At 45.0% G+C, this 27310-nt stretch overlaps 1 protein-coding gene across 1 annotated transcript in view; it reads right to left on the bottom strand.

The window, feature by feature from the left end:
• Positions 1 to 27310, bottom strand: part of ITGA9 (integrin subunit alpha 9) — a 215595-nt gene that overhangs the window by 179718 nt on the left and 8567 nt on the right. Inside the window, exons 3-9 of the mRNA XM_062625454.1 lie at positions 27020 to 27126; positions 19657 to 19780; positions 12074 to 12141; positions 9699 to 9828; positions 7906 to 7991; positions 5313 to 5381; positions 1641 to 1778 (exon numbers count right to left, since the gene is read on the bottom strand). Of these exons, the coding sequence (XP_062481438.1) occupies positions 1641 to 1778; positions 5313 to 5381; positions 7906 to 7991; positions 9699 to 9828; positions 12074 to 12141; positions 19657 to 19780; positions 27020 to 27126 (722 nt within the window). The remainder of the gene's footprint in view (positions 1 to 1640; positions 1779 to 5312; positions 5382 to 7905; positions 7992 to 9698; positions 9829 to 12073; positions 12142 to 19656; positions 19781 to 27019; positions 27127 to 27310) is intronic.

Below are 27310 nucleotides of genomic sequence, written 5' to 3'. Positions count from 1 at the left end.
AGCAAAGTCCCCAAAAAGCCTTCTGAAATGAAGAATAAGGGAAGAGATTTAATGAAATAAAGGGGCAGAGGAAAGTTCAAAAGCAAGCTTTGTACTCCTGTGCCATGAGAAGCTTTATATGGCTCTGGTATTTCTTGCCCACCCACTTTCTGGTCAGATACATTGGCTTTAGTTTCTTGCTGTCTTACCTCAAGGGGAAGGGAACATTGCCACAAGAAAACAAAATTCAGTTATGCAATGTAACTCTGTACCCACCTCCAGGGTTGGTTTGGTTTGGTTTTGCTTTCTTTGTGAATGAGAGTAAACTGCCCTCTGGAACATGTAATAAAATCTTTTACTCGGCTGTGGGGACTTGCTGACTTTAAGAAAACCCCACATAAAGAAACTGAAATGCAACAGAGAGGAGACAGGCCTGTACGTGCGACTCATTTCTCTGCAGACCTCACAGGAAAGGGCAAATATAGGTGTATTAAATCTAGCGCCACTATGCATGCTTGTATGATGAAGCAGTTTCTCTGATCTGATGCAGCAACCTCTTAAGCAATGGTGCTTACAGAATGGAACAGAGTTTGAAATGTCCAAACCCCAAAATAAACCCCACCATCCTGCAAGCTATTGCTCCTGCACGTAATTTGTGCCATAGGAGTACAAGAAACTCCTACTAGCTTCTTGACTGCTTTTTAAAAGATAGAAAATGAACTCCTGCACATTCTCACTGCAAGCAGGAAATGATGGCTATTATCTGCTTGGCATTCTACACCCTATCCTGGAGATCGAGCAGCCACACTGCTGGGACAGCCTGCGGATCGAACTGAAAAAGTAAAGCTCATTTAAAAGAGGAGTAATAACAGAAAACGAAATTACACCAGAAGTGATACTGAAGTCTCCCAAATGCTGCCTATAGGACTTGGGATGAATGGTAACCCTAGCATAAACAAACTTAAAGTTCACATAATACTGGTGAGGCAAACCAATTTCATTTTAGTCCATAACAACTCCTGGTTTGATACAGCAGTACTGCGACCTGAATATTAAGTATTTAATAATGCATAAACAACCACTGTTTTCCTATAGATACAACGTAAGAATGATCTTGTTTTGATGATGCAAGAAAGTTCAGGTTTTTCCAAGACTGTTGTTCAGTTATGTGAAATTCAATAGTACCAGCTGATAAGAACTTCCCCTGAAGTCTCTATATTAGGCATAACGTAAAGATAACATGAATTCAACCTCTGGTTTCTCTTCACAAAGTCTCCTAGGTCCCCAGACATTTGTGTTCTAATTTGTAGGTCTTACTGACCACCCAAAACACAAAGGGAACTCAGTCAAAGCTGCTGACTCCTACTTGGTTTTGGCATCAGCTTCATGTAAAGCCACAAATACCACCAAGTTTCAACATAAAACCAGAAACTTCCCCAGACCTCCTCGAAAGATTCACAGCTCTGTGATGAATGCAGGCTGTGTCTGGGAAACCAGGATACCAGATGAGTTTTCTGTGACTTCATGCTCTGCTAGAGGCATCCAGAGCCCCACTGTTTAAGAGATCAAGTTTCTCCATGGAGTACTGGAAGGACGCTAGTGTTACCTTGCCCGCACCCACACCCTCATCCCTTACCAAGCCCTCTCCTGCCCATACTCACGTTTCCTCTGTTGATATAGACTGTGACTTGACCTTCATCTCTGATCTCAGAAAACATAGGTGCTCCGACCAGCAGGTCTGACAACCCGTCAGAGTTCAGATCAACTGCACATAAGGAGGAGCCAAAGTAAGAGCCCATCTGTAACCAAGCCGAGTCACAACAAAGCGTTCAGTATCTGCCCACACACAGGAGGAAATCATTTAGGCGTGTTTTCTTGTTTTAATTTCAAATGATGACTTGTTGCTTTATCACTCGCAAGCACTCCTAAAGAGAAAGCTATGGGGATAATTCTGGCAGGAACTAAACACTTTACCGTAACAGTGCATCAGCTTGGATGTTTTAACAAAGGAATTAGATTTATACCTTTATACCCTGAGACACGCTTAAGTGAGACACTTAAAGAGCTTTCTTATATGAGCTTTCACTTGTCAAATGCTTAAAACCAGGAAGGGGTGAAATAAGTTTCCCAAACCAAGGTCTGGCAAGTGATTATTCATGCCCAGTACCAGATTTCCTAAAGAGGCTTGAAATTGGGTACCACAGATCTTCTGGGGGTGTGTTAAAGAAATAAAGAAAAGAAAAATAGGCTAGGGGTAGGATATCCATGAAAAGGGGCATCTAAAATTACTTCTTGATTGTGGTCTGACTTCCCCTGTACCTGTTTGTATCAGTCACCTTCAAATAGCAGTACTGGTTGTGGGGTTTGATCATAGCCTTTCTTCTCATGTACAGGCAGGTGAGTTAACACAGAAAGACCTTCAATAAAGGCTTTTTAGCGGATACACAAAGAACCTAAGCGCCACTTTCAGTCTACAGATATTACTGCTTGATAAAACTTAACTGCTTAACTTTAAGAAATCCATTAATTTCATTACTTAAATTTTGATACATGTTAACATTAAATGCTAACAATCTCCCAACCAGCACCCACATTACAGGGTGAGACCTTATAACTCAGGGACCTTAGTAGCTCAGGGGGACCTTATAACAGTCTCCCAATACCTAAAAAGGGTGTACAAGAAACCTGGAGAGGGGCTTTGGTAAGGGCATGCAGCGAGGGAATGGCTTTAACCTGACAGAGGAGAGACTGAGATGAGCTCTTAGGCAGAAGTTCTTCCCTGTGAGGGTGCTGAGGCGCTGGCACAGGGTGCCCAGAGAAGCTGTGGCTGCCCCATCCCTGGCAGTGTTCAAGGCCAGGTTGGACGGGGCTTGGAGCAAGCTGCTCTAGTGGAAGGTGTCCCTGCCCATGGCAGGGGTTGGAGCTGGATGAGCTTTAAGGTCCCTTCCAACCCAAATCAGTCTGGGATTCTATGATTATGAATTTCAAAACACATTTAAACACAAGAAGGAGACCAAAAGCAAGAATGATATTCCACCCTTACTTCATCCACTTCTCCTAAGGTACCACAAGGCATACTCTTTGAGACCAACTACAAACCATAGTCTCAAAATTAAAAGCAACTTCCACAAGAAAATTGGAAAGATACCACTTCTGACTTGAAATTGAGAGCTGTTTACATAGCAGGAAAGATTGAGGTTACAGAAATCATTATTTAGGTTAAAAAGAATGAATCACTATCTTGTACGCTTTTACATTCCTCATTGTAGGTCCCAGGCCTTCTACGCCTGATAAATTTAGATGCACCAGCAAGAGCTACCAGGCATGCAGGAGATGGGCAGCAGCGACTCTGTTCTATGAAGTCCATAAGGTTTAAAAGCTGCTAAATATATATAGTGGGGTGAGTTAAGGATAGAGTTTCAGTCTGTACTTCAGATTTCTGTGTTTGTGTGGGTTTAAGGTCAGACCTCAAACATCATTTGATGCCAGTTATTTTGTAGCTTAAGCTCCCTTGTGGGTTTTTTATTTGTTTATTTTTTTTAATCCACTTAGGTTTTACAACAGATTTCTCATGGGTAAGGAGAAGAAGATATGAGAAGCATTTCATTATGTATTTAGGCAGTTTTCAGGGAAAGGCTATTATTTACTTGACTGCAACATGGTATGCCTGCAGTGTGGGTGAGTTCACAGTGCTGTGAGAACCTGATGTTTGTTCACTTAACATATGTAACAAGGCACTGCGTTTTCCTTTTTCTTCTCCTTATTTGATTTCCTAGCTCAGCCTCCAGCAATAAAAAAGAGATGGAAGAAACTGGCCTGCTTTAAACTTCTGTTGAACAAGAATGCCAGAACAATGAATTTTCGTACCACCGAGAAGGATGCAGCACTTTGTGAGAGCTTATTTCCAGGCAGGGCTCAGTGCTGAGCATGTCTGGTTATATTTCAATTACGAAACAAAAGAAGGGTGATTCAGGACGGCCTTCTTTTTCAAATAAAGTTCTCATTTGCATTGTAGAGAATTTGTAGAAGACAGATGCTGCAGGGAAGGAGGAGATGGCAGCCTACAAGTATTTGAAGGATGCAAATAACTGATTGTTCAAGTTACATATTACACAATTGAATGAAAAAGGAAAGATTTTGGCTGAGAGCTGCAAACTTCCTGATAGCTCTGTTTGTTAGGCTGAGGAATAGTTCTCTAGAAGCATATCCTTAGGGACATTTAAAAGTCAACAGAGAAAGAAATGAACAGGAAGCAATCAAACACAGGAGATGCCCTGGATGAACTGGGAGGTCTTTTCCTTTCAAGATGTCTTCAATTCTGCTAATGCAGAGAAAGATAAATTTTGGAGAGGCCCTAAAATACAAGTGACACCATCCCCCTGCACAGCCTTGCAGTTTTCTTCCATTCCAGGCATGTTTTTTGAGAGTGTGTTTTGTTGGGAAAAAAATAACAAAACATGCTAACAGTCCCAATTTGATGATACAGTCAAACACTTCATATCTGTCTGAGAGTGGCAGGTCTTCCCACAGCCAGAAGCCACCAGTAACCTTTTCCTTCTGTATTTCCAGGAGAACACAGGCAGCTCCAGGTAAGGGATATCATCTCCTCACTGTGTTATTCCCAAATAAGATCTTTTTATTGTTACCTATAGGTAGACATACCGTCCATTTCCCCTGCAACACATCTCCAGCAAGCCCCCAGTGAAGAGCACAAGTTGTTGCCCCCTCTGATATAACACTGCATGTGGAGGGGGGGCTGGATCTCACTAGCTTTCACTAAAATTAATGGTGAGTGCAGTTCATCAAGAGCAAAAGGCAGAACTGATTCATGGTGAGAAGGGGTAAGTTGCAACCTCTTGAGGTAATGAAGCTGCTCCTCCATAAGACAGCATAACCCCCCCTGTCACATAGGAAAACACACTGGGGCTCTTGTATCACACTAAGTCCCAGGCTACCCACATCTCCCAGTAACATTTAAAAGGAAATCTCTGTGTGTAGGCTCACTGGGCACCCCACATCCCACATCTCAGAAGGTGCTGCTACAGCTGCATGAGGCTAAACAGAACCACTAGGACAATTTTCAGCAAGACATTCCCTGTCAGCCATGTGGGCATTGAGCAGACACTGCAGTTATGACTGCTACAGGAGAAAGGGCATACAACTGATCTGCACAGTAGGTTTAACTCTTCTGGGATGATAAGAAGAAACAGCATTTGCTTGACAACTCTTGAAGCAGTGGAATAAAAACAACGCTGAGATGACCCTGCCATTATTTGCCATTATTTGCCCCTTCTCTACCTCTTAAAAGAAAACACACATACATAAAAGCTCACCTTTTTCCCTGAAGCCTGAAAAATCTTTACCAGAGAGCCTGACAGTCTGTCTGTTCTGAAGATATAAACCTGAAAAGAGGAAGAAAAAAGTTAACCAATACTAACTATGACTCACATAATGGTGCAGCATTGTTGCTTCCTAAATAATATCTAAATCATGATCATGGCCATTGCTATTGCCAAGATCCAATGTCATGACCACTTTAATGCTCAGTCTTCTTTCAAAAGACAAAACATAGAGGTCCCCATTTTCATTATGAACCACAGGCCTCTTATTGTAAAAAATGCTTGAATATCTTGTCACCTGCATTTTTTGGTGCACATTTATGTATTTAAAAGCAAGTAGTAAAGTCACTCCCAACAAGTGGCATCTGGAGGCTGCCTGGAAATGGTAAAAGGCTGAGAAGGCAAAACCTGCTTCTCTTCCCTTGTCCAGCCTTCCTTTTTCAAGGACACATGCCTGCACGTACTGCACTGCAGACTTCACGATGCCTTAGCAAAGGTCAGAGTAGAAATCCCCATTGGACCACCCAAGGCATTTGCACTGTTTCTCTCTGAAACAATCCGTAAATCAGAAAACTATTCAAAACATAGTTCACTCATTACTTGTTTCCACAGCAGAAACTGTTTAATCAGGAACTCCCAGGGATAAAAATATTGATATGAGCTCTATAACAGATCTTGTACCAAGATTTATGGCCTAAAAAGTATGGCTTGCAGAAAGGGGCTCCCTTTGACAGCAAGGCTGGCTCTGTTAGCCTTTGAGACTCCTCCAGTATTTGACAGCCTCCCTCCTAGCAGGTGCTCACAGTCTGCAGGACAGAGGATCCTCACTTCCAAGGCCACGTGGCAGAGCCAAGCCCTTGACACAGTTGATTATGTGGCAAGTTATTAATAGGTGGCAAGACCGAATTCAAAGCTGTTCTCGGCCAAGAACACAACACAGATTTACTGCAGACGATTGCTCTAGATATAAAGGACTCCCTGGGTTTTTGCAGTGCAGCAAGAGCATGTTGCCAGGTGTCACAACTCCAAACCCAGCCTTAACTGATGACACTCTTTCTTGCTTACTTTGGAGAAATGACTCATTCATTAAGAACCTGGCTTTACCTTCAGTGAAAAGGGTGTGACAATGCTAATCACTTTCCATCAGGGAAGTGGAAAGGATTAGCTTATTAGAGAGTGAGGAAAGCACAACAGGACTCCTCAGCATAATGTCCTGTACTCAACACCTCCTATAGTCTCTTTGCCATGCATTCCTGCTACCCACATCCCATGCCAAGGGAGGATAACAGGAGCTTTTACAACTAGAGCAGCAGTCTTTTAAACTATAGCAGCAGGTGCTTTCTCATGGATCTCACATTAGCAGCTGGTTCTTTCTCCCTCCTTGTACAGAAATAACATCTGTTCCACCAGGAAACAGGTTGGAAGGAAGGTGCATTGGAGCAGTCATAACAGAGCACCTGATAATGACACCATGTCTTTCGTGTGTGCATGTCCACTCAGTAGCAACTGCGCTGCTACTATATCCCATATATCCTAGTCATGCCAGATCAGGTAATGTACCAAGTTCATCCTCTACTTTTACTCTGTTTTCTCCACTTGTGCTACTACCTTCTGGGACACGGTTACTACTAGAAATAACCTGCCTAAACCAAGGGATAGTGTTCATGGTAGTGGAGACCTCTCCTCATGGTAGTGGAGACACTCCACACCAATTCATGTTCCTCTAGAAAAGAGCCAGAAGGACAAAGATGGAAGGCGGCTGCAGGACATCTCTGCTCAAGCACATGGTGACAGCAGGTCCCCAGAGGTTTGGATTTTGAAGAAAGGAACAAAAGCAGATACTTTATGTCGCTTTTCTCCCTCTTCTCACCTTTGTTTCAGAGGTGTATGAGGGTCACAGTGCTCACTCTCAACTGGCTGCCCCGATAGCAGCTGACTACTCATCACAGGAACACCAAGCGCACCTAGCTCACCAGCCATTTCCATCTAGCCATTCACTTGCTTACATCTTTGGGACATCAAACATAGATCTGCCTACAGGAAAACCATAGGGTTTTTTTTTCCCTTCCCAAGAGAATATCAATCACAAAGATTTAGAACCACAGCTGGCAGAAACCCAGATTCTAATCCACTAAACTTCAACATATTATGAAGTTTTAAGAGGGAGAACAAATCACCTAGAAAATGGCTTTTCATGCTACTTAGAGATGCTACCCTGAAGTAAGTACTGAAATAGTCAAATGTATGAAGAAAACAAGCAGAAGACAAACTCTTTTTTCCAAGGTTTTTTCATTTCCAGGCAAGGTTTAAGTGATACCTATACATTAAAAATCCTAAACGACAGCAGTGTGAAAGAAATGTTTCCTATGTCTTGTTATAAGTAACTATGGTAAGGATTGGGTGGGAGAAAAAGGGAAGAGGGGGTTGATGACTTCACCAAAACACCTCACCTCTTCTCTGCTCAGTGCTCCAAAACTGCCCTGTACGCAAAAATCTCCTGACTTCTGAGATATGTGGGAACTGTACCAAAACTGCTGGTTTTGCCCCATTGCATCTGACCACATTAATGTTTGAGAAAAAGGCGCACCTTTCCGATGCCTCCATCCTGGGGAGCTCCTCCTACAACGTCCGTGCTAGTCGGCTGGGAGAAATGACCTGCTGTCACTGCATATCCTGAGAGAGGAGATGGGGTGGGAAAGGAGGGACAAGATAAATAAGTAAATAACCATGAAAGGGAAGAGCCTGACAAGCAGGTCAGCCATCTGGATCACTGCTCCTCCTGGGCTGCACACTGTTAGCATCCAACAACATTCTGCTCAGGATGTGCCAATATTCTGCTCAAAAGCTCACAGCACTGGGAATCATAGAATCAAGTAGGTTGGAAAACACCTTTAAGATCATCAAGTCCAACCATTCCCCAGTCCTGCCAAGGCCACCACTAACCCATGGCACTGAGGGCCTCGTCTACACAGTGTGTGAACACTTGCAGGGACAGTGACCCCACTACTGCTCTGGGCAGCCTGTTCCAATGCCTTTCAGAGAAGGCATTGTTCCCAATATCCGGTCTAAACCTCCCCTGCTGCAGCTTGAGGCCGTTTCCTCTTGTCCTACCACTTGTTCCTTGGGAGCAGAGACCAGCCCCCTCCTGGCTCCATCTTCCTGTCAGGCAGTTGCAGAGAGTTCTATGAAGTGACAGTACGTCCCCCAGTACCCTTCTGAAAGCTTAGAGAAGAAAGGGGTGTTTGGAGCTGGGTGAGGGACACACGATGCAGGTACAGGGAACAGTTTGGTAACTGTGAGTCCAGAAAGGGAAGCAATAAGACAGGAATAGGCACAAACACAGCAAAGAAACCACATCACTGCAGAGAAAGTATCACATCAAAGAGCAACAGTCCCACATCCACCAGACTGAAGTGTCCTCCTTTGGCTAAAATCACTGCCCAGGAAGGCTTGGAAAATTACATGCCTTTTTGGTTGGGGGAGGCGAGCGGAGGACAGTGGACAAAGAGGTCAGAGATGTTAATGGCTTAAAGAGATTTTTGTTTAGGTAAGAAGAAAAATGGGAGGATAGATCAAAGAAAGAAACTGTGTTTGAAAAAAGCAGATCAAAGATTCAGTCTTATTTGATATATTAAAATGATATATAATAACTAAAGATGGGTAAAGCACTTTCCTTCTAAGGCTGTCTTGTATTTGCCTTGCTCATCTCTGGTAAATTATGAGGCTCTTGTCTATATGGTAACACTATAATTCAGGCTTATCAGTGCCAAAACCTATTTATGTCCTCAAATACGTATATATACACTCCCATTTAGCTATCACCAAACAGTATCTTCCAAGTGGTATTTTTTTAAAGACTAAAGGTTAATGGGAGAATGAGAGGTCAGAGTGAGTCTTTAGTCAAACAATATCAAACTACTGACTGTTGGAAAAGCTTTCTAGGTCTCAACAGTCTTAGGCACTGGGGATTAAGTGGAAGGCTTTAAGTTAAGTGTTTTAGGACATCAGATGATTTTAGAGCAAGAAAAACCAAGCAAGTTAAAGATGTACTCGAACCTATAGCCAATCTTTTCACAATCTTCTGTTGCTAATGACTCACTTCTGTGGTGCTATTTTTGTTGAAATTAATTTGTGTCTGCAACATACATTCTGTAACTGTGTGTTGTACCCATTTTAAAGTCTGGTGTAAGCAGACACAGCCTAACCACTGACAAATAGTTTGTCCATCACAGGGCAAAGGCAGGAATGTAGGAGGCCTACTACCATCCAACTTGCTTTTCAGTTGGAATGCACGTTCAGTATCAACTTTACAGCACCAAAGCCCTGAAATCTGTTGTTCAACTGAGCCATTCTCACACTGAGCACCAGAGTGCTGCTTACCAAGGTATGTGTACCGCCTGCCTATCATGGCATCATCGTTTAGCTTGTAATATGTGTTGTCAGTGAGATTCAGTACTTTGACAGTTCCTGTCCAATAATAAGATCCCGGTGCACCCATGATGACCAGCTCCTACAACAGGAAAAACAGAAAGGTGTGAGGGAAAGGATAGGGAAATACATAATTAATGGTCAAAACTGGACAAAAATTCATGTTTTACACGGTAACGGAGAAGGGATGGGATATTAACTTAAAACACCAATTGCAGGATCATCTATAACAGTCTCCATTCTGTGTGTATCCTTTCCAAAGACGGAGGTCACGGCACACACCCTAGAGACACATGGTCTCCCCTTTTATGGTCCTTTTATGCTCAGCTGTCCTGCTGCTTCAATAGGCCTTCTTCAGCCTTACCAACCATCAAACTCATCCCTGATAACACAGTCCTCCCAAAAATCTCTCTCCACCTGCTGCCTTTCCCAGCCATTCTCCAGAAGACCTGAAGACCCTCCCCAAGAGACAGAAGTGCCCTAGCCCACCCAGAGCCACCATTCAGCTATAGATCATGCCCTGATGCTGGCTGACAAGCTACACTAACCAGTCATGAAGGATGCAGCACAAAGGATTTTGATTTTACAACTATGAAGCTAAAGACCTGCCATGCACTCAATGAACAGGGTTGTGTTACATGATGGCTGGTACATTTTGCCTTGCTCTGTCATTAGGTATGCTTTACTCTTCAAGCGACAACCTGGCTATAGTTCATTAGGATCACCCAGCCTGATTGAGGATTTCAAAAGACTAGAAATCTGGCAAAGCTTGACCCAGTATCCAAAGAAAAATGCTCATGAATAATGCTTTTGAAGCAAAACTCAAGGTATATTTACCTGCAAGAGAGACTGAGAAAACGTTGCCCCAAAGCATCCAGCATCCTTGCAGGAAAACCGTACTCCTAAATGTGGTTTTAATTACCCTCAGCAAGGGACCAAATTAAGCCTGGGGAGCGTTAAGTCTAGGTAAGTTCTTCACCCCTGGAGGAGAAGTGAAGACAGCTGCTTTGCCTCACATCTCCATTCAATGCGAGGCCATGAGTGGACTCCATCCTTGTGGGAAAATGCTCCCACAGCTGGGAGCCCTTCGGGCAACCAGTTCCAGTCAGGAGGAGATGTTAAATGAGGGATTTTCCTAATAAGACTATTATTAGGAATAATAAGGACAGGACTGAAAACCCAACCCAAGAGCAGAACGTGCTTGGCAACAGCTTTCTAACTTGGGAGGGGCCATGCCCTCGAGGTCAAGGGATCATTTGCCAGCAGGAACAACTACCATCAGCAGTGCTGAATATACGGTAGGGGCTTGCCTGTTTGACCCAAAAAGCCATTTATCTGCATTTCCTGCTCAGTGAGCTGCCATCAGGTTGAAGCAATGAAAGTTCAAAGATATCTTTTGAACCAGGGTAGCAAAGGAGGATTTAAAGCATGGGAACAGAAACAGGCTGGAAAGAGCAGACAAGGCAGGAAACAGCTGCTGCTGTCTCAGTATCCAGTTATCAGAGTGCCACTGTGGCAACATCGCCTGCCATCCCACTTTACTCGGAAATCACTTTCTGCCATTTCACAGAGCACACTTGTATCCCGCTTGTATCAGCCCAGACAATGAATTCTGCAGACCTGTGCATATATAAGAAGGGGTAGGTATATACTTGACAAGACAGTAACAAAACACAAAAAAACACCCCAACACTAAAACATTATAAAAGGACATCAATACATACATAAGGGAACAAATGCATCCTTGACATAACTAAAACATTGCTGATATTCTTTCCTGGACAGTAGTTTATGGTCCACTATCTAGAACAGCTCTGGAGCATATATTTTACCATTTTAATTCTTCTCCACCTTTTTGCAATAAAGAACTGAAGCAGAAGTGGGGAAAAAAAAAGCTTATCTTACGGATGTATATATAAACATATATATATAGATACATATACCCACATACATCAACAAAGCCATTTAAGGAGAACTGGTTTACATCATTATTTAAAGAGTTAATATTAGGTACAGAAATATCTCTATGCAAGCTTTGGGATGTACCCAATAAAAATATTCCCCGAGGACACTTCTCAGAGTCAATTCATTCACTTTTGTCTGCAGATCTTGAATCACCAACAGACCTATGTCTGAGCCACTGGGCAAACGTGGTGCAAGATGCAGGTATCTAGGAGGCTGGATGATGCAGGAGAGTGCTGGCTGGAAGGGACAATGCTCAGCTCTCAGCCCTCTGTCCAAGCCATGCCTGGTGCTGCCCTCCTGGGTCATGCAGGAGGAGAGCTGCTCACCAACCCCATCCCTTCCATGCATTCGCCCCTGCTCACCTCTGTGAAGAAGCCCGCAATCCCTGCCTGGCATGAGCCGTGCTCCTCCCCATACTTCTTCTTGTACTCTGGATGAAGAAGGGAAGAAATAAACCATGGTCATCCCCAGCACAGCACACATTCTCCACCCAAGCGGTCTGAATCGCTAAATGCACAGCCTGGGGAGACACCAGCACTCAGGGCTCCTGGGTTTTACCAATGGATGTGCCACCAGTGTGCACCATGGCAGCATTCTCACCCACAGAAAAGGGCAAAGCAAGTGGCCTGAAAGTGGGGGCACAGACAGGGAGACACTAAACAAGCAGTATCAGAGCAGTATGATAGCTGCAGCCTCACCCCAGTAAAGGTGCCTCTGTTAGCCAGATGAGCACAGCTGGGAAGGGAGGAATAAAAGGTGACGCACATGCCTGTGTGCTACTGACTCAGACAACAGCCTTATCTGGGGGATGCTGGGGTCTGCTGCTTTTCATGGTCATCCGCTCAGAGCTCCCAGTCCACGGGGGATCGAATCAGCATAGTTTCTGTTTCTGTATTTTATGTAGCAAATGTTTCAAACCTGAGGAATTTTCTTTTTGCAGAAGAGGAAAAAAATATTTTTTATAGAAATACATGGTGGGGGAATCACTTTCCGCCTGCCTTTAATCCAAACATTTTCCATTTAGGAACATTTGAAACTTCCAGCAAGATCAGAACCTTCACAGTTGTTTTTTTCCCCAGAGCATTATTTCCACATATTTACCATATTAATGAGTGCCAAGCTTCAGCATATTGCTACTTCCTGCATATTCCATACATCCCAAAACCATCCACCATAGAGCCTGGTAATTGTGAATTTTATTTATTTTCTGTTAAGTAAGCACCATTAACTCATTGTTAAATGCTAAAAAAAAAAAAAAAATAAAATCTAATGAAATCAATGAGCAAATTACCTCTTTGGAACCAAGCAAGTTCTTTTTCAGCTGCACTTTACTGAAGATCAAAAGGAATCAATCATAAACTGCTGCCTTAGCACAGATATGTTACACATAAACACAGACACCCCATTCCCCCTTTATATATTATATATAGGCTCTTCCTACCATTATAAAGATGCTCAGATTTTAAGGAATTTGCTGAGGTCATACTAGTTGGACAGGGAGAGGTTTAACTGGAGAGACCACGCACAACAGTGACTTGATCCACAAATTACAGCCCAAATGCCTGACGCCCTTAGCTGAGGCAGGGTCCTGCCAAAGCAGATGTGTGTCCCAGCAGACCAGGAGGGCCAGAAGCACACTTCAGATCCCTCGTGGGAATGCACGACAACAATTCCACTGAAAAATGAAGCCTATATTTGCTCACAGCTACTCAGAAAGTGCTGGGGCTCTGAATTGCCAGTTCTCCATGTACAGCCTCTCACAGAGCTGGGCACTCCTCGCCTGGGAAAAAAGTATTTGCTTATTGATACAAACGTTTTTTATGCAGTGAGATGAGGAGATGAGGCTTCTCCCTCTGGCATTTCCTGCAAAATAATGTTGTGCACATCCTGAAGGCACTGCCTTCGCTACAGCTGGATTCCCACCCTTGCATAGGATGAAATGCACCAACTTCCACACCCATCCCATTCACATGCTTTCACTCCAATCCAAGGATTTTCCTTTACACAATGTTCTGAAGCGTGGACAGACCTTGCCTCTTCACAGTCGTGCTCTTGACCTTAGTGTAATTCAAAGCAAAATGCCACTAGTCCCATGGGGGTCTTGAAGTATCCTTCTGCCTTACCTGCTAAAATAGGCAGGAGGCCTTTGTAATGACAGAGCTCAAAGCTTTAGAGACTTCCTTCTTAAATCCCACTTCACAGGATATACTAAAGGGGCTCAGGTTGACGATCAGGGAGCCTGAAAAGCCACCCAAGGGACATGAGGAGAGAAGACTTCTTACACACCCACTTCTTTGGAGAGCAAGCCTCGATGCCTCATTGTGTCAGGCCCATAACCACCCACTGCAAGTGTGCCTTGTTGACAATTTGATGGTTTTAAAATGTTGTATTTCCCTATAAAATTGTATTACATTTAGGTCATGGTTTCTTTAATTATCCCCTTCAAAAAAAATAGATGGCTCAATTTGCTTTATAATGAAAGAGGAAAATTGCCGTAGGATATTTAACTTGCACAACAAAAGATCTGGATCTTTCAGCAACACGTAAAAACGTCAAACATGATATCAGCTTTTCAACTAAGAGAGGAGAGATTCAGGCTGGATGAGAGGAAAAAACTGTACAATGAGGGTGGTAAAACCGTGGCACAGGTTGCACAGAGAGGTGATGGATGTGCCATCCCTGGAGACATTCAGTGCCAGGCTGGATATGGTTCTGGGCAACTTGATCTAGTTGAAGATGTCGCTGTACAGGGGGCCTGGACTAGATGAGTTCTGAAGGTCCTGTCCAACCCAAACCATTCTATGGTTCTATGATTTCCCAGCTTGAATGTCTCCAAACCATCTCCCCACACAACTTCAGCCACTGAGAGGCCCCATCCTCATGGGCCTGCAGGTGCAACTGATTCAGATCACTCAAGCTCACCTCTGAATCTGGCTGCAAAAAAAAAGCAAACATATGCAAAGCCATAGGACAGCAGAAGGAATAGCAGCTGCTTCAGCAATGGAACAAGGCAGTCATAGAACAGTGATAGATGGATCTGTAGCTTCATGTGCGTGTGCTCAAACATACAAAATTGCTTCGTTTCTTAGGATAAACAGAGGATTTTATTCTGATAAAACAACGCATGCACAAATATGAAACCATTTCTCCAGACAAGTTATTGAATTCACTGCATGTTTTATTATAGTATAAATTTTGCCTCCTGTAGAAACCAAAAAAACAGGGAGACCAATTTGGATTGACGGGTAACCTAAACCGAAAGTCCCAACATCAGAGAACACAACACAGCTGATATTCATCAGCAATATATGTATTAGAAAAGAAACATACACATTTTTGTTTTCATTGTCAGGCCAATGAAAAAAAAACAATTACTCTTTATATGAACCAAATTATTAACTGCAATGCATAAGAAATGGGAAAGATTTGGTGGTTTAAATGCTCATTGTAACATAAACTGAGTTGGCATGTCCCCTGCAGCTCATACTTTGACAGTGTTCACAGCTTTATATGATGTTTGGTGGGTTCTGAGTCGTTTACATTGCCACTACTATCTGCTCAAACTAATGGCCTTACATTTCACTTAAATAACCAGTTATGCTTTGGTTGTAGCAGTGGATAGATGGGATTGCAGCATTTCAAGTAAATGCAAAGTCTGGATATAATCAGTGCTTCCCTGAAATGAAGAAAAGGCATCAAAACTTTTTGACTTGAATAAATATGTGACAATATTTCTCATGAAAAATAAACAGAGCTTGCAGAAGAAGAAGAAATGGATTCTCTACAGTGGCTCAGCACGACACACAGCAGCAATGCAAAGCAATGACCATCCTTCTTCCCCACAAGTATCAAGACCCATCGCATCATGATGGGGTCTGAGAACACCACGCAAACTGATTAATCGCTTTTCCTAACACCTCTGAGAGAAAAAACAGCTTTAGTGGCATTTTGCAAGACAAAACAGAAGCACGGAGTCCCAAACAGCCCGGACACTGAGACTATTTGAGCATTTAAAGCTCCATGGGCACAGAGCAGGTATCAGCACCACATTTTGGTGGGGGGAGCCAAACAGACACATTCCTCCCCATGGTGGCAGCAGCCCAGTCCAGACAGACACAGGGCTCCTGGATTCCAGCATAATCCTTTAAGCACTAAAGCACCCCTCCTTGTCAGCCCATCTAATTCCTACCTACAGCAATGTACGCCCTGCTCCTCACCCAAGCATGGCTCCTTTCCACCCATGCATCCATGATCACAGCCCAGGGCAGCCCCATTGTGGATGGTCACATCCCAGCATCAGACTTCTGCCTCCTCCCTAGAGCTGGTCTGCCTCTCCCAAGCAGCAGATGAGCTCAAAAGGCATGCAAACCAAGATTGCTTCTACTTCCCCTCTACTTTGGTGCACAGCAGTGACACCCATCACTTAAACAACTGCCATCCACACATCAACGATCAACCAACAGGACGTTGTGCAATTACTGCACCAGCTCACAGCTTTTGCACACCTGACTAGCAACATTTGCATGAGGTTTAGATACCGGGCGCAGTGGATTCTGTAGTTTCTGCATAGCCCCAGGCAATAACCGCTGTCATGAACAGAGCCTTTGTTTTTACACTCCTTTATTGTTCTTCCTTGTCTGCTGCAGACTGCTGCGCACCCCCAATTACACAGACCGCAAGCCACTAAACTAACTGCTGTGGCGACAGCCAACAGCAAAGCAGTAAGATGAGGCTGAGTCTGGAAGAGGTGGTTGCCTCCTTGACTTTGAAGATGTGCCATGAATAAACACGGAAAGCAAGAAAGAGAGGAAATATACGCTAGCGGTTTGCAGCCATGATGATCTCGGGTTACAAGAGAAGGGAGGCTGAGGAAGAAGTAATTGGATAAAACAATATACAAAACAAAAAGGATAAGCCGTGATATGTGATGATTCTTGAGGCAAATGCTCCTCAACAACTTCTCTGAGCAAACCTCTTAAAGTCTCTAAGCAAACTTCAATGCCGTAACATAGCATAAGCTCCAGAGTGCAATAAAATCCTGCATCTACCATCTTCACAGATGGAAGCAAAATTGGACAGTTACAGTAAACTATCATTTGCACTGGAAGCCTCTTCCTTCCTATCTCACAGTGTTTCACTACTCTAGGAAGAAACAGTAGTAATCTTTCTGACCTAGCATTGTGGTATTGGGTTTGCACCACAAAGCAGGGATGTTTTGATGGCTCCCAGAAAACCAAATGTGGTCTGGATGCTGTGGGAAACCTCGCTTGTCCCTTTGGAAGCAAAGCATGTGAGCATGTGCTGTCCCCCTTATTTACTAACCAATGGGTCCATCAGTCTTCCCCACCTTCACCACCAACTTCTACCACAGAGGAGCAGGAAACCATCCCAGCTCTCCTCATCAGCTGGGCTCTCATAGTAGATGCAGCCACCCTTTTTTGCAAACTGAATACACCAAGGGAATGAAGAGGCAGATCCCTTTTATTTTGGAAGGCCATTGAAACTACAGGAAAAATAACCAAGTGAAAGCACTGCCTGGAAGACTCTGGCTCCATAAGCCAGCTATACCACAAAGGTCATCCAGATCGTATAAACCAGATTAGTTCCTACTCAGAGAGACTGTGTTAAAGTATTAGGCCTGCTGCTGCTTTCATTAGCTCTCAGCTGCTTCCAGACTTCTGTCAACCCTTTCAGAGAAGCCGGACAAGAATAAGATGATTGAGACTACGTTGGTGCACCACTACCATCCAGTCAGGAAATTTCCATTTCCTCCTTTGCCTTTTAATTATTAAGCCCGCTTTACATGTAGAGAAAACATACTGTGTGTATTAAGTACGTCCGCCCCAAAGTCAGGCTCCTCTCCCTTGCTGGCAGAACACTGCTGTTATACAAACGAATAACCCATCCCAAGGTGCACACACATATACAGAGATGGATGAAGACTGATGCCCACTCAACTGGCTTGCACCCTTCACCAGTATGGAGAGCCAGCTCTGGCTGTGGACCATGTGGACCAGCAGTCACACCAGCCTCTCACAGGGCTTATCACCTTAGCTGTGAAGGAAAACAGTTTCAAGGATGACTGCAATCTTATTCCACAGCAAGACTCAAACAAAGAATCCTTCTGCATGACACAGCACGGCTTTCTCTCTTTGAGCTTGTGTTACTGAAACCTAAAAGAAACAGGAGTAAACAAACGCAGCCATCCCTCGTGATACTTCATGATTTCATGTGTGATGGGGGGGGCAGAAAATCAGTCCCAAGCCTCCCACTTTCACTCTAGCATGGAGTGAAATTAAGCCAACATTGCACTGCACCAGCCCTGCCAACTTTCCACTGGCTGCTCTGCGTGTTCTGGGCCCACACATTTCTATTTTCTAGCAATTCCTGGCAAATATCCTGTCAGATTAGCAGCACTTTTACTCTGAAGACATGACGCACTCTAAAACACAAGCAGTTCACCTCTTCCAGAAACCACCTCCGGCCACAGCCTCAGGCAAGACGCTTTTAAGGTGGTGCAAGAGCAGCGGCACAGGCTCAGAGAGAGCCCCAAGCAGCATCCCCATGCATGTGTGTTGACCATAAAGTATTCTGCTGCAGATGAGATACAAAATCCCTTACGTTACAAATAATGACTGATTTCAGGGCTGGGAAACGCACAGCCCTGAAGCTGTGTGCCGTCTCCAGGAGCTGCGTGGGTTTGTTGTAGCAAGTCCCAGGGTAAAGCCTGGAGGAGCCAGCTCAGGAGAAAAAGGGGGTATGGAGCAGACCCAGTTCTGCACTGGTACATGACCGCTCGCCAGCAGCAGAGAAACTTGTTGGGACATCCTTATCCCTCTCCCACTTACTAATGTCAGCAGCAAGCCTGCTCTTGGCTGCTGCCAATTTTGGATGGGGATGGGGTAGGGGGAATTAATAAAAGTGAATAAATAAATAAATACAATCAGAGGTTTCACCCACAACAAACCCTGCTGTGTCTTGGCCTCCAAATGACCACACTTCCTCAGGCTCCTACAGGCAAGAGGGGAAAGACAATGCCCAGGACACAGGAGAAACCAAGGCCGTGCTTTCCCCCAGATGCTTCTCTGAAGGCCAAGGAATCTTAGGAGATACCCTGTCTTCTTCCTGACAACACACTCATACCCCTGCTTTAGTTAATTGCTCTTGGCAGAGGAGATGCTGTCTTCTGCAGTCTTTAGGAAAGGAAACATGACAAAAGAGTCTCACATGCACCGGAGAGCTGGAAAATTAAAATGCTGACACTTGGGATTTGGAGTAGAACCAGCAGGCACAGTCACACCTGCTCAGAGCTGGAGCCTTCCCTTTCCATGCTCCCCAAGACCAGACATTCGGAGGATCCAAACAAGGACCAAAACACCTTATGGCACCTGAAACACAATAGCAGTTTAATATAAACTGCTGCAGAAGTTCCCCAAAGGGAGCAAGGTGTTAAGCAACCCTTATTTCCCCCTCTAGTCCTCTGATAAATGGCAACACAAAACTGAAAGTGTTTTCATAAGATGGGCAAATTGGTTGCTGACTGCAACGCAATGCAGGATTTTTACCGTGTGCCATGGCCAACTCAGATCAGTATCTCCTGGTCATTCACGTAAGGGAAGAGAGAGCTGCTGTGTCAAAACCAGCTCAGAAACATATTATTCCTCTAGTAAAGTGTGTGACTTTACAGTCACACCGTAAGTCACAGGACCCAACTTCATTCAAAAGCCCACCATTACCCCAGCTGTGCCACAAGGCAGCCATATGTTACCAAAACATTAGTATTATCGGTAGTGAGGGTGGTTTGTGGATGATTTTGGGTGATTTATTTGTGGATGGTTTATTGTGGATGGTTTTGGAAATAAAGGGAAAGCACAGCAGCTGTAAAATGAGACCGCTGCAAGGGAGGTAAGAGGTAAGCCCCATTCCTGATTCCCACACTCCTTACCTTCATAGCAGGGAAACAGCCTCCTCCCATTGGGCTGCAGGTTGGGGGGAATGATGTTGCAGAAGCCATGAGGCAGGATGTACTCTGTCTCATAGTAGATGTTCTTCCAGCGGTGAGCACATGCCTGCAGAGATCACATCACTTTGGTTACTGACCCAGAGTCACCGGAGAGCCCTCAGACCTAGGCAGAGCATGCGTGAACAGGACCTCTCAGCCTTGACATTGCTGTCCTCTCCATACATCCCACTCTTCCAAGATAAAGCATCTCCTCGCTGTGAACTTCTGCAGCTTATGACACTGCTGACCTGACAGCTCAGCCTTCACGTGTGTGTGACTGGAAAACCACAGATCTCAGAGCAAGACAGAGCCCATGCCATGCATTTCAAGATCTCTGACTGTGTGAATCCTCACAGCTAGTGAAGTTTTTCTAACCCACGATGCAGTAACAGAACCCAGCCAAGCCAGAAAACAGGGAAAAACAGGAATAAAGACATTGAGAATACACACAGGAGGATCAGAACAGGTGTTAAGATAAGACTCAGGTTACTAAGACTATTTTAGAAGGTTATCCCACCAGAGGATGAGTGAGTCAAAGGCTTGTCTTGCTGGGAAAAGCAGCTCTGTTTCTGGTGACAGAAGAGCTGGGCCTCGCTTACCGGTAATGAACTTCAGTGAAAATACCAGAGATTTTGTAGCAACAAGAGCACGACATGAGTCAATGAGCTGCAAGGATGGGGGTGCCTTTCCCTTCACAGTGAAGAGTAAGATCACCCTGCAAAGCCATACCTACACCGGTCTCACCAGGACACTTGCTCAGTACAGCTGCCACACACAGGCATACGGACAAGCAATGCGGAGCCCGGTTCACACCTTCCCAGAACCCATTTGCTGCAAACAATTAACACTGCCTTGCTGCCAGAAAAGCTGTAAGTTGTCTGATACTCACGGATTTGTTGGAATGAAAGGAAATGAAATGAGAAACGGCAAAGGCTTTGAACTTAAGCACATGCCGGGCCATATCTCCAGCTGGTCTAGAGTTACTGAAGTCAGTGCAGATGTGTTAATTTATATCATTTAAGGCTTCGTCCCATGCAGACAGAGCAGCCTCTATATTACAAAACATCTCCTCCACGTAATTCCAACTTTTCCTGGTAACTTTGCATCAGCCCCCTTCATGATCCCCACATTTGACCCTATCCTCCCCACATAAGATACCCTCTGTCTTCCTTCCTTTTGTGCTACTCCACTTTTCTGCCTCAGCACCTCAGAGTTGCCCATGGGAGCATCCCAACATCATTAAAAAATATATCCATAAGACATGCACAGTTGTGTCACCTGTTCATTACAGAATCACAGATTGGTTTTGGTTAGAAGGGACCTTAAAGCTCATCCAGCTCCAACCCCTGCCACGGGCAGAGACACCTTCCACTAGACCAGGTTGCTCCAAGCCCCTGTGTCCAACCTGGCCTTGAACACTGCCAGGGATGGGGCAGCCACAGCTTCTCTGGGCACCCTGTGCCAGCGCCTCAGCACCCTCACAGGGAAGAACTTCTGCCTGAGAGCTCATCTCAATCTCCCCTCTATCAGGTTAAAGCCATTCCCCTTGTCCTGTGTCCTGTCCCTGCAGGCCCTTGTCCAAAGCCCCTCTCTAGGTTTCTTGCAGCCCCCTTTGGGCACTGGAGCTGCTCTAAGGTCTCCCCAGAGCCTTTTATTCTCCAGGCTGGAGAAACACAACTTTCATCTTGTCTGCATAGGAGAGATGCTCCAGTAAAGGACCTGGGAAGGATAACATCTGCCAGGATGTTCAAAATTCAATCCAGCAGCCAACACAGGTCCCTTCCCATATACTTAACCCCAGGAAGACACAAAACGGTAATACTTTCCTTTAACTGAAACAGCAAAACCAATTGTGCAAAAGCCTGCACTGTTGTTAGCAGCGCTGCACTTGGAGTTTGGCATTTATGGCTTTACTAACTCCCAGTTCTCAGGGAGAAGTGCATGTCTCCTGAAGACAGCTGTCATGGAGGGACTCTGGGAGCCATGGAAAGCTCTGCACCACACTGTGGAGGATGCTTCTGAAGGCACTCTGCTCAATAGCCAAATGCATGTGAGGAGTCCTGCAAAGAGCAGCTTTGGGGACTCCTTTATGTGCTTTAAGGAAGCTCAGTTATGATTTTAATCCCATGCACCACCCATGCAAGATTCAACAGCAACAAAAAACAGCACATGAAATGCTAGTTTTCAGAGCAACCAGGAAATAGTTTCTCTCCTGACAGATGTGTGCTGTGAGCACAAATACATGCACAGCCCTCTTAAAGGCAGCCCCATAAAGACACATACCATTAAAGTGACAGTCAAGTCAACCCCAACTCCAGATACAAAATCAAACGGAAACAGAGCAAGAGTATTTTTTAAAATTATGGAAGGATAAATAAAGGATTGTGCCATAAAATGTCCAGGAATTTACCATATCTCGGAAACTGCAAGGGACTCACATAAATTAACCTACTAATCTCTCCCAGAGGAGCAGAAACAGCAGAGCTGGGGAGAGCAGCAGCAGCAATTCATCACAAGCAGGAGGCTTTGCGCAGGAGTGAGGTGCAGAGGCCAAGGCAGATAGAACATAAGGAGAGAAAAAGAAGCTGCTGCATAGGAAGTACATTCACAATCAGCTGGGGGCTGCGGGCTCAATACAGCAATTCTGGGCACACCTAATCTGCTGGGGTTTGGTTTTGGGGTTGTTTGGGGTTTGTTAATGATCACTTTCCTGAGCCTTCAGCATTCTGCATATTCAGGCATGCTGCATTTCACCACTGACAGCCTGAGCCTGTGGACAGCTCATAACCATAGCTCCGAGAGATGAGCTCCACCTCTGTTACCTCAGGAGGGGCTTCCCCAGACTCTCCCAAGCCACAGCTGCAGGATTTGACATTTTCCCAATAGAGAGGATTTACAGCAGCTCCTCTTCCCCACACAGAACTCCTTTCTCTGCAGCCAGCACATCTGTCTCCCTGCCATGGCTCCTCCACAGCTGCTTTCGGTTCTTCTGCCTTCCCAATAACATTTAGCTGGATTACAGTACACAGCCCCTGAATTATTCAATGTTGCTGAGGCAAGGTGATGTGCTACCAAAGGTGGACACAGCCTTCCTTCTTGGATGGCACATGCCCAGAGAGCTCTTGGGAACAGAGATGAGTCACCTGAATTTGATGCTGTGGAGAGGGTTATTCTGTGGGGTTTTTTCCGCTCCCTAAGGTGATTACAAACAATTAACAGTTTATAAACCCTTTTTTTTAATGCAGGGGAGCCCCTGTGCAATGACAAAGCCATCAGAACACTTTGGTGCTCAGCAGCTGCTTCCAGGGCACAGGCTATGGCTCTACCATGGCATAGGAGAGAAAGGATGCAAACCCTTGAAGAGGATGTGCCAGCAGTGTGTGCTTGCAGCCCAGAAACCAACCATGTACTGGCTGCATCCTCAGAGCGCGAGCAGCAGGTTGAGGGAGGGGATTCTCCCCCTCTGCTCTGGTGAGACCCATGCTACAGCTCTGCATCCAGCTCTGCGGCAGCAGTGTAAGAGGGAAGTGGAGTTGTTGGAGCGAGTACAGAGATGCTGCAAGGGCTGGAACAGCTCTGCTCTGGAGCCAGGCTCAGAGAGCTGGGCCGGTTCAGCCTGGAGAAGAGAAGGCTCCTTAAGGGGAGACCTTAGAGCAGCTCCCAGTGCCTAAAGGGGCTACAGGAAAGCTGCAGAGGGGCTTTGGACAAGGGCCTGCAGGGACAGGACACAGGACAAGGGGAATGGCTTTAACCTGACAGAGGGGAGACTGAGATGAGCTCTTAGGCAGAAGTTCTTCCCTGTGAGGGTGCTGAGGCGCTGGCACAGGGTGCCCAGAGAAGCTGTGGTGTGGCTGCCCCATCCCTGGCAGTGCTCAAGGCCAGGTTGGACATGGGGGATTGGAGCAACCTGCTCTAGTGGAAGGTGTCCCAGTGGAGCTGCATGAGCTTTAAGGCCTCTTCCAACCCAAACCAGTCTGAGTTTCTATGGTTCTATGAAATAAACCGCTTCTGGGCAAAGCGCATGGAGGTCTCTATCGATGGCAGACATTGCATTACCACAACATAACGAACAGGCAATTTCAGAACTGCAGATGCTTTGCTCTTTTAACACCCAACACAGGCTTTGCACCATAGGAAAATCAACATGAGAGACCCAGTCCTGACTCCAGAGGCCGAGTGCCCCACCTGAATGCAAGGTCCTTATAGAGCCCTCTGCTGACTCCTGTCCAAACAAGGTACTTTTGAATGTGCCACAGTCAGACCACTTCTGGTTTGCTCTTCCCTAAGAGGCATTTGGCTTTGCTGCAGTGATGGGTTTTTCTACAGACACACACACAGAGTCCCTAAATGCGCAGTTAAGTCAATCAACTGCTTAAAATGAAAAATAACAACACCTGATATAAAACCAGTTTTTAGGAAGACCAAGACTGAAGGATGTGGCTGATCTCCAAACCACAATGCACTGTTCCCAGCTCCTCTCCCAAGAAATCAAAATGAGGACTTTTGCCATTGCAGTTTGGAAACAGCTGGCAATCTCAACTCTGCTATTACAGCACTTAGATTAATGCAAATATTGACTGACAGCATACCCGGGGGCAGGAAGCCACAGAGCTTCTTTTAGCTGATCTCACTTCTTCGTTTGTTTAAATCCTCATTGCTTTTCTGTTCAGCCCCTCACACAAACATAAAACCCCAGTTCAGTAACATCCTGGCCCAACATGGGCTCAAACACAATCCATTTATAACTGAACACCAGCTAAAGCCTCCTCTGCACCTCCTCACCTCCCCTACCACCCGTTCCACTGAAGCTGGGTCTCTTACAAGGCAACAGGGAAGGCTGATAAGACAGAAATTTCAGCCACTAAGGGTTTTCAAAGCAAAAGCAACAACTTCTTTGTACAATCCACAGTTAAACTGTGGAACTAACACAGGATGTGAGTATTTCACATGGGTTTAAAGGCAACTGACTGTAACCCATCCAGGGTTACTGATCACAAAAATACCACCCTGACTTAATGGAATCCCTGAAAGAGGTGCAGAAAATAGAGCTGTGATGCCTGACACTATACATATATAGGTATATATGTACTCTCTCCTAACTACAGGGAATCACTCATGGGAGTTTGCTGGTAACTTCAGTAAAAACCTAAATTTCAGCAGATATGGCTGCAAACCCACATTCAGACATGTCCCATCTGAACAGCAGTTTCTCACAGGGGCTTCAAAGAAGAGCTGCATTTAAAAGTAATCCTGATCCTTCAAATTAGAAGAGCACGTGTACAAAAACAATATGCTTATGGGAAAGTCATGAATCTTTTTCATTTAGAAATTATCTCAAAACAGACAGTAACAACACCCTGAAACAAACAGGTATTTTCCATCCATGATGGAATCCTTATGCCTTCATTCCAAGCTCTGTCAACACACAGGTGTGCACAGATGTGTAATTAGTAGTTTAAGAGCGCTTTGGCAACAAATTGCAGTAAGAATTAGATATTTAAACATCCTCAAGCATGCAGACATGATCTACTTGGTGAGAGCAGTATAATCTTGTCAGAGGGCTGGTTTAGAATCCCAGGCTGGTTTGGAAGGGATCTTAAAGCTCATCCAGTTCCAACCCCTGCCACGGGCAGGGACACTTTCCACTAGAGCAGGTTGCTCCAAGCCCCTGTGTCCAACCTGGCCTTGAACACTGCCAGGGATGGGGCAGCCACAGCTTCTCTGGGCACCCTGTGCCAGGGCCTCAGCACCCTCACAGGGAAGAACTTCTGCCTAAGAGCTCATCTCAATCTCCCCTCTGTCAGGTTAAAGCCATTCCCCTTGTCCTGTGTCCTGTCCCTACAGGCCCTTGTCCAAAGCCCCTCTCCAGGTTGCTTGTAGGCCTTTTAGGCACTGGGAGCTGCTCTATGGTCTCCCCTCAAGAAGCCTTCTGTTCCCCAGGCTGAACAAGCCTAAGTTTACTCTGAGTAAACATATAGATCGGGATATCCCTTGAAAATATGAATCACACTAGCATGAATGCCTTAATTTTCTGCTCTGCTGTACCTGTTTGTAGTACATTTTATTTATGCCCCTCTTTCCCCTCCTCCGTTGGTACTGCACCCATTTAAAACATCCACGTAAAGCAGAGCATCAGCTGGCCCCTATAGCACTGGCAAGCTGTACACAAAACGAGATGATCAGATATAATACCACAGTACTTACTATTGCAGGGAAGTATCAAAACCACCTGCTCCCCATGGGGAAGTTGGTGTGCAAGGACCTGGGACGTGTTTGGACTCTTGAGTGCATAGTAGAATGCCTTTGAATGAAGCAGCTTTACCTACTTGCCTTTACATAGGTCGTTGACACAGTAATCATTGCACGAGATCTTTCTCGCTACCAGCTTTGTGACAGTTTGATGTTGCGTACCAGGGCGATCCCTTACCCCATTGGAAAGATGGGGTCAAAGTGGAAGTTTCCAACTCTCAAACAGCAGTGTTTAGAGTTAGATTGTTGTCAGAGCAGGATACTAGCCTGAAATTTGCCTGCCACACGTACTGTGCACAGTATTTCACTGCAATATGCTTAGATTTCAGTTAACATTCCTGCAGACAGGTTCACTCAGGAGACAGTCAGAATCCAATTGTGGTTGTAAATGCAGACAACTATTGATCACAAAATAGCCATGTATTTCGGAAAGGTTTTTGCTCAGCTCTCCTTATGATTATCTTTTTCCAGCACAGGAAATGTTTTGCAAAGATAAATTCCACATCGTAAGGATCACATCTGCTCTCCTTGACCTGTCTATGCGCATGGCAACCGTACCAAAGACAACAAGGCCACCCACACACAATCAAGTCATCTCTACTCACAGCTCTAATGCATCGTTAATGGAAAATTGATATATATAAAGGAAAAATATCACCACAAAGACTCATCTTACATTTTTCAGTGTGAGTTCTGACACGCAATGCCTGCACTCGGGGAAAGAGGATGCATACATGCTCCAGACATAAACTCAGAGAAACAGGTACCTCCCAGACAAAGTTCTTTTTATTCGGTTCAAAGATTTAATCCCTCAGATTTAGGAGGAAGCCCTGGGTGACACAAGTCAGGTGTGACAGCTTTGAAGTCCTCCCTCTATAAATAAAGCTTCCTGGCTAGGGCTCACTTTTCCTTCCGCTTTAAGGAAGAGTACAGAACTTGCTGCCTGTAAAGCTGGACTCTTTCAGTCACTGCCGAGCACATTAATCCTGATGTGTTTAGCATAAGAGTCAGACAGCAGCAGCAGTTTTAATGAGATCAAAGGAAAGAATGGACTTACCAGCACGCTTCCACCAGCCTTCGGCTGTCTAGCCAGGCTCACACCCATCCATTCATCATCTCTGTCTTCTTTGCAGGTCTTGCCACAGAGCATGCCCCGAGAGTTGCCTACAGAAAGAGGGGAAAGGCAGCAAGGCAGAGACATGAGTTTTAAATACCCACCAAAGAATCCCTACAAGAAAAGGGACTGCCCATGAAACACCCACCTCACAGTGCATTTCTTTTCCCTTTCAGCCTGATTATTAGCTCCTGTACACATTAATCGTGACAATACTCTTACCAGGCACCGTAC

This window comes from Pezoporus occidentalis, unplaced genomic scaffold, assembly GCF_034315485.1.
Source record: "Pezoporus occidentalis ecotype Australia unplaced genomic scaffold, CSIRO_AGI_Poc_V1 ctg28, whole genome shotgun sequence".
Taxonomy (NCBI): Eukaryota; Metazoa; Chordata; class Aves; order Psittaciformes; family Psittacidae; genus Pezoporus; species Pezoporus occidentalis.
This window is presented reverse-complemented; position numbering and strand designations above follow the sequence as displayed.